The sequence below is a fragment of the Musa acuminata genome, chromosome BXJ3-6, assembly GCF_036884655.1.
Source record: "Musa acuminata AAA Group cultivar baxijiao chromosome BXJ3-6, Cavendish_Baxijiao_AAA, whole genome shotgun sequence".
Lineage (NCBI taxonomy): Eukaryota > Viridiplantae > Streptophyta > Magnoliopsida > Zingiberales > Musaceae > Musa > Musa acuminata.
Genome location: NC_088354.1, coordinates 3,694,478 through 3,705,575, shown reverse-complemented (window position 1 = coordinate 3,705,575; position 11,098 = coordinate 3,694,478). Strand labels below are relative to the sequence as shown.

Sequence of the window (11,098 nt, the reverse complement as noted above, 5' to 3'; positions counted from 1 at the left end):
AATCTTGATCCTGTGGACGATGCCCATGTGCTCATGTCATCAAATTCCACGACACCATCTCATGTCATCATCCCATGGCCTCACTAACTCACGAACTCGACCGCGGTTCGGTTCGAAACAAGAACCGGACCGTCTCAAAACCAAAATTCGAACCAATCAAAATTGATTCGGTTTGAGACAAAGAACCAAACCAAAATTCAAACCAGCATCGTTACGGTTCGATTCGATTCGATTCCGGTTCCACCCCCTTGGAAGCAACTCTAGTTTGATTCCTAACATACTAAAAAAATATTAAATGTTAAATATTAATACAAAAATGAACAATGATGAGAAGGACAGAAACACAGGAGAGGAGAAGAAATGCACTGCACAAAGACAAGAACAGTCAGTTGGGGAGCTAAGAGAAGAAATCCACAGGGCACAACTTCCATAGGACAACAAAAGAAATCCACTCATTGTTCTTGAAACTAATATATGACATTCTTCCAAGAGATCATGCCATTTATTTGGTGGGATGATGATGGCAGCATTTCTCTTGCCATGTATAAAAAGACATCTGATACTTTTTTAAGTAGCTCACATGTGCCATATGCATTCAGTATTAATCTCCAGAATGTAATACAATGTATGCTAATGTCTTCTGATGGAAAATATGTTTACAAACTAAACCACAAATAGACACCATCTTATAGGAGATATTACATGTCGTCGATAAACGGGCCCAAAAAATATGAAATCCTATCCCTTCGATTATTTGAACAAATTGTCAAAGAATAACTACTGTAGGAACAAAACACATTGAAGCAATTTGTTGACCGTCCTTCATCCTTATCACCCAAATAATATATGGAAAAAAAGAATGACACCTGTATTCTAATGTAGATGTAATTTTTCTCAACAAAAACAAGGAGGCATCCTACTATATGGCAGCACAAATGTATAAAATATTTTCTAATGAAACTTCCATATGCATGTTTTCCTCTTTTGCTTGATAATTCATTCAGTGAACTAGATCTCCGGGTCATCCCCCAATAGTCGAATTGCCATTTTCTGACTGGGATGTATCTGAAGCAGCATCATCGATTGCCAAGTCGGAAATGCTCTCTGCAACAGCACTTCCATCTCCGTCAGATGGAGCTGTCTGTGATACAGAATCCTCTTCTGATGGTTCAAAGTTTTCTCCAGTTTGCTGCAGACTCCAATACATGATACTGGCAGTAAGAGTAAGAATCATCTTCTGGTTTACCTGTCATAAGGACACAACATAAATGTTCAGCATGTGGATAAGATTATTTAGAAAACTGCATATCCTTGGTTCTAAATGAGAGGAAAACAGTAATCCAAATAATAATTGAAATCAACAATTATTGGAATGTAACATAACTACAAGTGGCCTGTTATGGTCCTTAACGAGAGACACATAACTACCACCGACACATTATGCAATTTGCTTCTGATCATTTACTGGAATTTGCATGTAAAGCCATACTAGTGAACATGTATCACTGGAAAATTGAAGTTATACTATTTCTACCTCTATGATATCCTCAGGCAACAAAAAGACAGAGCAGCCAAGCTTTCTCGCAACAGTGATGATATATGTGGCATTCAACTTCTTCTCTTCATCTGCATCCATTTAATGTTATATAGTAAGCTAGTCAGGATATGGGCAGCTGGAACTGCAAAATTTAAGGGTAAAAAAATATTCCAATTATGTACTCTTTTTTCCTCTCATATTCACTCACCACACAAGATGAATACAAATTCCTTTTGCAGATAAAAAGAAAATATTCGATAATTATTTGACTAAAGAGCATACCACTTTCACCCGTTGTAACAAGCTTCCAATTTACAGTCCTTGGTTTTACAGCACTAAGAAGCTCGAGTAAAAATATTCCATATGACAAGTTCTTATCCTGTAAGGGCAAAACAAAATAATTTGGAGAACATGAGAATTTGACTGCTGAATTAGTAGAGATGGGGTGAGCATACCTTGAAACTCTCCATTTGAGGTGTTCTGGCTGAACCCTTCACCTTGCTATTGGCCCAATTTAGAATATCAACATCTGATATCTCTTTTCCTTGGGAGTGATATCTCAAGTTCTTTAAAAGTTTAAGAATATTGAATCTCATCAACTGCCACAAATAAGCTGAAGAAATCAAGTGGTAGTTGTCATACAATGTTCATCAAATATTCAGTATCTGTCTTTAAAACTCAGGAACAACAGTAATTGAAGCAAGTTAAATCAAACTAATCAAAACACATCAAAAATGTTCACACAACATAATTGGTTATCTGAGAGTTGGAAAATGTTTCCCATATAAACAATTGATACTACTAGATGAATATGGTTCATTATAGTTTAAGAACCAGCATATACCACTTCCATGGAGCTATTTGACAGCAATTTAAAAGTAAAAAACCAACTTGAAAGCAAATGCAACAAATGGCATGCCAAAAACCTACCTGAGAGGCAATGAAACCTAAATAAGACAATTGACTGATGAAATATTATGATAGCTGCTTTATTTGAGACAACATATAATGGCAATGATTTACTTTGAAAAAAGGTCATATGGATGTCAAGATAAGCTCAGCAAGATTTAACTAATCAGAATGCAGCATGAACAATACTTGAATATAAAAATCTCATGTTCCATGTCTATGACGTATAAGCATGTTCAGTATATGGCCATATTAGGCTAGCATACCTGAAATGAAAATCTCTACATGATAACCTATTTATTGCATTCTCATCTAGCTCATATACATCAGTTTTAAATATTCTCAAGTTTACAAGATACAAAAAACTTATATAGCAATTCAAGTGACTCCACAATTAAGAGAAACAAGAATTAAATCCTTTAATCAGTCATCTTAGTTAGGCTTCCTAGTACAGCATGCTAAAGAGAACTGTTGATCTGTGCAGCCAAAATTCAAAAACAAAGAATTCATTGCTGATAGAAAAATCTATTCCACCATCACCAGAAAATTTCCCATTGATAAGGAAATACGTCAGTCCATATTGGACTACTAAAGTTCAAGTATTTACAAGTATTTGCATGAGTTTTTATGTGCTTGTCATATGTGCAAAACAACAAGGTTGTCAAGAAGGAATATTTACTCAGTAGTTCTTTAAAGGTGTTGTAGTTCGGTAAAGGCGTGACAATTATCCAGAAATATAATATGAACAGGGGCAAAATCAGAAGTAATACTAATGTTACAGATGAAAATTTAGATATGAATTTCAGTAAAGGTGCAAAGGCACAAAGGACAATCCAAAAGATACTAAAGTGAAACAAACTCACCAAGAATGAGCTTCTTATTTCCTTGGACAATGTCATTGCCAGCAACATTTATAAGCGAAAAATTCAACTCCTTGCCAATCTTTATAATTTGGTTGCAATTTTCCACTTTTCTAAATGGCATCTTAATTGGAGGTTTAGTTGCATGCTTCCAGTTAACTAATCCAGGAGACACTTTGTCAAGTACTTCTAAAAGAACCCATCTGCATATATCATTGTTATCATTTCAGAAGCTTAAAAGATAAGCCATTTCATCAATTAAAAATGTTCTTACCCGTTCCTGACATCCTCAAACAAATTATTAACATATGTAGCAATTCCAAGACTGTTAATCCATAACCGAAAGGCTCTCTCATCTCTGGATACTTGGATATCATCCGGCATCATTTGAGATAGGGAAATCGACTTAGTGTCAGTGGATAGACCATTCCTGCACACATTACATGATCAGGATACTATAACTAACCTACATCAAAGAAATAAACAGAATAACTCAATAGATGGAACAAAAAATATAGCTGAAAGAAATTTGTATGTTGAACAGTTATCATCTTTAGCGGTCAAGTTTAAGTAGTTCAGGCAAATAATAAAGAGACATGTTCTACAAGACTTCATTCAATCTGAATTTGGCAAACAATGATTATTTGGTGATGATTTTACGGTGTGACACAAAGAAAGGAATACACTAACATTGTGTCTCTTCTGATATTAAACATAGATATGATTAAGAAAGGAAAGACTCATACAACGCAAATTTCAAAAGATTTTACAACTTAACTGAGATACATTCTTTTGAAGAACATGATTGCATATAAGAACTGAAAATAGAGGATTTTTACAGTCTACAACCTAATCCAAGAAAATTAATGATTGCAGGGTTATACGCCATAAGCATTGTAATTACAACCAACAAGATGGATGTTAGGAGGCAAACAAAGACAGATTCCAGAATGCAACCCACTTTGCTGGCCGCACATTCTTTAAAAGCATTTCACATTCTCATGTTATGCATGCCTTGAACGAATGTAAATTAAGAGTCCTGAGAAAAGTGAGCTTCATGGAGTAGTTGGACTACATACTGAAAAGTCCATAAAAGCTGGCCATCTTATGAGGCCAACCAAAACTCAAAAAACACACAAGAGAAGCTTAGTACTCTGTCGTTTTTCTTAGATTACTGGATCTTGTTTAGCACTTCAGCCTGTGAATACGTATGACACAAGGAAAGAAAAGCTGTGAGTTCTAACCTATGCTGGAATATCTGAGCAACAAATGCAAGGTTCAGATTAGGAGAGCCTTCAACAATGTCTTTTTCACTTAGATACCGTTTGCAATCCAGCTTTTCAGCTTGTTCAAGTACTATTTTTGCCCTTTCATTGGGATCTTTAGTATCCAAAACAGCTGGGCTGGAATGTTCAGGTGCAAGAGCATTAAGAAGGTAAGCATATGCCTCACCATCCTGTAAAACAATCATCATGAGATAATGAAAAGCAGCATTATAGATAAACAATGGCTCTATGATAGAACGTCAAGAATCACTGATAAGGAAAAAAACAAGTTACTCAGATAGAGCTGCCAGAGAATTTATATAGTGAAGAATATGCTCAATCCAAAAAGTAACTCAAAGAATCATCTTATTTTCGCCTAATGAATGATCAATAGAAATCTATGATTCAAATGGTATTGATGCAAGATCACATGAACCTTAGAAGCAGCAACCATGGTTTATGATATGAATCCAAGTGCTGCTCATTTATGTCCTAGAAATGATGATATGATATACTTGTTTATGCTTGTTACCCCTATGACTGATTTTCTGCCTGAACGATGACTTTATAGGTTTCCTATAACTTAAAATGGTAGGACTGCACAAAGCATAATGTATTATTCTGTTGCAAAAATGTATCTCTAGACAATGTAATCTTGAACATCACGCAACTAACAAAATAGTTGGTGCTGAAGCACTAGAGATGTTTTTAATATATATAAGCTGTATTAAGATACAGTGCAATCATACCATAGAGAGGGACCTCTACTCCTAGTGAAAACAAAAACATCATTTATATTATTATCCTGGTAAAATTTCAAGAAGAAACTAATTTAAACAGAACCACAAGATTACAGCAACTTTATGATTTGTTTAAGTAAAATAAAGTAATTCCCTTTGCTGATGACTTAAGCCTACAACAGGGTCCAGCCACACATGAGTTTCATACAATGATCATTATATGGAAGAAAGAGAATAGACATGATATATCAAACCCTAGTCTTAAAAGAAGATTTCCTGTTGAGAACACACATGACCATAGTTCTACTTGCATGCTGAGAAAGCCTCCATAATTGATCTCATGTTGCTAAAATCATTTTTAAAATCTAAAAGAAAAAAAAAGTTTCGACAAAAAAGAGCTCAAGGCCACTTTAGTTTGTACCTTCACATCAGAAGAAAAATTTGTTACAGTTTTCTTGTATCCTGCTTTCTTTAGATGAAAATTCATCCATTTTAGTAACAATTTCTCGGGTCCCAAGCTCATTAATTCCTCCATGTCCTGTAACATGAAACCAGCACATGGCAAGTTGTTACCCAGCATATTCATCCAAATCTAAAAAAGAAAAAACATTAAAAAAAGTCTTTTTCTTAACCTTGCTGTCATCTACCAACTCTATCAGCTGTGGTGTCTTCTTGAGGTTCAGATCTGCCAAGAGTTGTATCTGATAAAAGGGCAAGAAAGAATGATATTACTGATGTCTCTATAGAAAAAGTCACAATGACTAATTAGCTTCCCCTTTCAGGGAGGAAAGCTACTGCAAAACCAGCAACCTAAGCCAGCAAAATATAATGAATAATAATGAAACACGACACTCTTCCTTTCTAAGGTACCATGTCTATTACATGAAAGCACTTCAAAAATACAAAAAAGGCAAAAAAGTTCTGTTGCTTACCTTTATAATTTGAGATATCAAGCCAAGCACCAAGTGAGGCTGCATAGAAATTCAAACTATTGAGTTATCACAAACGGAAAATAAAGTGAAATTGCTAATAGAGAAAGGTGAACTGATACTTAAGTAAATATGCAATCATTGGAAGTCACAAGCAAGAATCTTACAAAGAATGATGTTTTATTAAGGAAGAAAAAAGAACGCTGCGGACCATTGTCTGAATTTCCCAAAGAAAAGAAGGCAGGAACTAATACATATATTTGTAATGAAAAGTAATTAGTTTAAACTGAATAGTGTATGCTATATCTCAAAGTACATTGGAATTATAAAGAACATTAATATTACATTCTAGGACATATAGCTACAAATTAGAAAAGCAAATAGGCATCTAAAATCATTACACAACATTTAACCACCAAAAACAAGAGGAACATAACAGTAAGGTTCCCCTTGTCCAAGACAGATGGTGCACTTATATAATATGACAATCAAGAAAAGACTTACACATGAACATATCAGAAAAAAACCAAAAATAGCTTCTTCTTTTTTCCTTTTCACAAACTACTGCAATTTTTAGGAAAAATACTGACTGACATTATCCTTTTGACTTACCCGCCCTTCAATCAAGTCCTGTGTTCCAATATTGACGACAGTGCAACCAATAGCCTTCGCAGAGTTGAGGCAAAGAGTGTGATTTTCATTTCGCTCCCATGGATTGAGTACTCCTTTTGTATTGATCGCCCTCTCATCAATAGTGCCCGGCACCGCAACGTTGATCAATTTACTAAAATCAGAAAAAAGAAGTGTCAATCAATAAAGACAATGGATGTAAGTTTAAGTAAATCTCTTACTACCTTTACCTAACGAAGGTGAACACTGAATATGCAAATTTGTGATGTACAGCCACAATAGTATCGATCTTAGTTACTTGATTTTATTGCATTATATTAGCTTAAATATGAGAAATTCAATCAACTAAATCATGATCAAATTAGTTCACTCGATAATCAACAAAATTTTATCAGGGCCTTGAAATATATACCATAGGAGAACACCATCTCTGACAAGGTTGAAAAGTTCATTAGATGCAGGATCCAATGGAAGGTATTTCTTTAAAAATGAGTCTTCTCCAAGATAACTGTTGATGTGTGCCACATAAGATGCCTTCTCAGATTCATTTATGGTGTGCAAGAGCGTAGTCGTGGTGGCCTTCAAGAACGATGATGAGTTCTTCATTTCACCTGATTTTTCTGCCACACGAGCTTGCAGATTCAGATATGCCTGCACAATTCATTGGCCATGGTGCATCAGTTCCAGCTTCCTACTCTTTTCTTCCAGAGAAATTACATGAACAAAGGTAAGGAAGTAAGCCTCACCTGAAGGAATGATTCGAAGTCCAATTCATGCGAGGTTTCAGCGTAGGATTCGGCTAAAATGCCTGCAATCTCTTGCTCAGTAACCACATCTTTGAGACCCTTCAGCTTTCCCATCAACGGGGGCAGATCTCCTACAATCACATGCCCTGACTCCCTTTTGGTGGAAAGAAACTAGACAATGCAAGACCATCCCAACACAAGAAATTTATTCCTCGAATCAAAACCAAAATCATATCCCAAAAAAAAAAGGCAATGACATTTGGTGAGGGATTTCTTACTTTGGATTTAAGGCCTCGAAGCTCGACCTGCGTGAACTGATTCTGGAGCCAGGGATCGGAGACAAGAACGCCGACGAAATTTGACATTTTCCTACCAAATCAATCACCTGCTCCGGATTTCTAGCCGCCTAAGCTATGAAAATTCGATCCCGCCTTGTTGCTAAGTTCAGATGGTAATCCCAAAACGAAGCTCCGGCCTCAAAGATACCATCTCCTCCCGATCCAAGATCGCAACTTTCTCCACTCCTGACCACAACGAACGCGATTAGAACATTAAAGAAAAATCCAAGAATCAAGAAACCACGCAAGCGACGCCTTCATCCCAAGAAAACCAAATTGAAGGTCGACGGAGAGGAAGCCGACCTGGGATGGGATTCACGCCGAGAAAGTGAAAACTTCCCTTCTTTCTCGGTCCCTCTGTCTCTCTTATCACCGCTGCAGACGCCACAACTTTTTCGTCCCTCCTTTCGCTCCTCCCTTGTCGTCGTCGTTCTTGGCGATTCCCGCAATCGTGGGGGCGGGGGAATGATGGTGGGGGGCACCGACTCTTTCGATCGCCCTGCCGAATGCCAAAGGTATATCGAACGAAACTAAGCCTCCGCGTCATATACCTGTCAAAATTACCTTGTGGGACCCGCGTGCCTCTACCCTTCCAGCTATTTATGGAACCGGTAAACTACATGGGTAAAACTTCGGGTGGAAAATTATTTCCTCACATACACGGACTCCCGTAGTCCGAGGCGACCTGCGGGCCCTACCATGACTGAAATATATATGTATATGTATATATGTATATATACGTATATATACATATATACACCGAAAAAGTAGAGTGGCTTAGCTGTGGAGGTCAGGACGCAGTTCACCGCCCAAATCGAGGTTGCACCACGTCAGCTCCGTCCCAAACTTGGATTATTGTTGACGATGCTGCCGATTTCGTCCACCGCCCATCCAATCATGTATATGTATAGCATTCATCCTTGAAAACCCATGCAAGCTAAAGCCCAATATAAATGTGTCCTATGCCCAAATTATACTTCAATCTAATAATAAAATAAAATATATATATAGGATGGGTTCTTTATAGGTAATTAGGCTCGTATGGCTCTAATGTAGCGACTCAGAGTTTTCTATATCCCCTTAGATAACTATAATGGTGTAGTGGTATTATGATTCCTATCAATTCTTCCAAGGTGAAAAAAATTCACCTCCCAATGAAAATTAATATACCACTCTAGGAGGCCAAGGTCTATTAATCACAACTCCTCTTTTAAAATCCATGTATCCTTAAGGTTAGATTGTCCATGCTATGATACCAAATATCTGGGTTCCTAATCGTAAGAGAGATTATAAGATAATCATCTAAGATGTGATATGATCTTTTACCCTTGAGGATTCTCTGCTCACTTAGGCCTCTCACCTAAGAGTTCTGGGTGGTTACAAGTACTTAATTCTTGAAAAATTTATCTTTTTATGCTAGAATAAAGTATATCTAAATGAAGTATCACTTCATTTAGTTCCTTCTAGAAGATAAAGCTCTTAAACTTAAGAAGATTCAAGAAAATGGAAACCCTATTAATATGCTAAGTAAGACAATGACCATTGATAAATTGAAATTGTGTTCAACTTCGATTGTCTGCATGACTGGGGGAATGCTAAGTTGTTGCATTGATCTAGTGTGAAGACATGATTAAAATCAATCTTCAAGTGGGAGATTGTTAAAGCAGTCTTTGACTTAATAAAAGTATTATTAAAAATCATCTTTTTAACTTGATAAAAGAGGTTATAATAACTTATTTGTTTTATGATTATAAACCAAGGTTCGTCATACCGTACCGTACCGACGTTTCGACCCGGGCTCGGTACGGTACGGTACCGATGTATTGGGCGGTACATCATGGCGTATCGAGCAGTACACCCTGGTGTACCGAACAATTTTATACTTTTTTTTCATATTGTAGCAATGCTACAGTATATTACTGTAGCACTGTAGTACTGCTACAGTATAATACTGTAGCACTGTAGCGGTATCGGACGGTCCGCGTACCAGTAACCTGTCGGACTAGTACGTACCGCCCGATACGGGCGGTACACTTCGATATGACAGACCTTGCTACAAACTAGGGTTATTAGAATTGTTTAGAGCCTATTAAATTAGTGGGTTACATACTATCTCTTTTTTTTTTTTTTTCTTGAATTCCATGCACTACTAGAAACTCTATTAAGAAATGTGTGTGAAGTAGTTAGAAAGTTGAGGTTGTAAGAAATTATTTTTCTATACACTTATAAATTTCTCCTCCTTATAATAAGGATTTATAATTGGTCTGCGGACATAGTCTAGTTTGGACGAACTGCGGACATAGTCTAGTTTGGACGAACCATATAAATGGTCGTGTCTCTGTGTCTTTGCTTATATTATATTATTTCTTTCACTTATTTGAATTAGATATTAGGAGATTTGTTCATTCTCTTAACATGAATGAATTCATATTGAGACTACATCATTCTACAAACTAAACTCTTACTTATATTCAATTGTTAGGGTTGTTTGTGGTTATCTAATCTTCAAGTTGAGTCGGATCCAACCTAATTCCTTATTTGAATCGATCTCAAAGCGAACTCCTTAAGTGTTGTTCGAACTTCTTCGTAAAAACTATATCGTAGACACACCAAATAGTGCCCCTCCAAAACTCAAGTCAGTCAACAAGTTGGCCTTAAAAGTGTACGGTGTGTTGGGATGTACTTGTTAATAATCTACTAAGTGATCAATAAACACTTATATAATCATTTTATGAGGACTTATTAGTAGCAAGGACATGTATCTAGTTACATATTTACTACCAAGGTTCGCCGTACCGTACCGTACCGGCGTTTCGACCCGCGCTCGGTACGGTACGGTACGGGTGTACCGACCGGTATACCGAGGTGTACCGAGCGGTACACCCGGGTGTGCCGAGCACTGTAGCAGTGCTATAGTGCTACAGTACTGCTACAGTACTGGAACGGTAAGAGGCGGTCCGCGTACCGAAAGTCTGTCGGACCGGTACGTACCGCCCGTACCGGGCGGTACTGTTCGGTACGGCAAACCATGTTTACTACATCTTCCTCCAATAATTAACAGACCTACAACTTTACATGCAGATAACATTCCTTGTGAGAAGAAACCAGTTACAAGGACCAATGTAATTGGTATCATATCAATTT

The 11,098-nt window shown here is 36.9% G+C and overlaps 1 protein-coding gene across 1 annotated transcript; it reads right to left on the bottom strand.

Annotated features, from left to right (window-relative positions):
* Positions 1-616: 616 nt before the first annotated feature.
* LOC135639590 (fimbrin-5-like) lies at positions 617-8,452 on the bottom strand. The gene is made up of 15 exons (XM_065153425.1): positions 8,258-8,452; positions 7,895-8,140; positions 7,617-7,787; positions 7,283-7,521; positions 6,853-7,024; positions 6,244-6,282; positions 5,944-6,012; positions 5,733-5,849; positions 4,551-4,762; positions 3,581-3,736; positions 3,310-3,509; positions 1,993-2,150; positions 1,820-1,916; positions 1,535-1,626; positions 617-1,246 (listed from the first exon to the last, which is right to left on the bottom strand). Exons 2-15 carry the CDS (start codon positions 7,979-7,981, stop codon positions 1,022-1,024), a joined length of 2,034 nt encoding a protein of 677 aa, XP_065009497.1. The 5' UTR covers positions 7,982-8,140; positions 8,258-8,452; the 3' UTR covers positions 617-1,021.
* Positions 8,453-11,098: the final 2,646 nt, after the last annotated feature.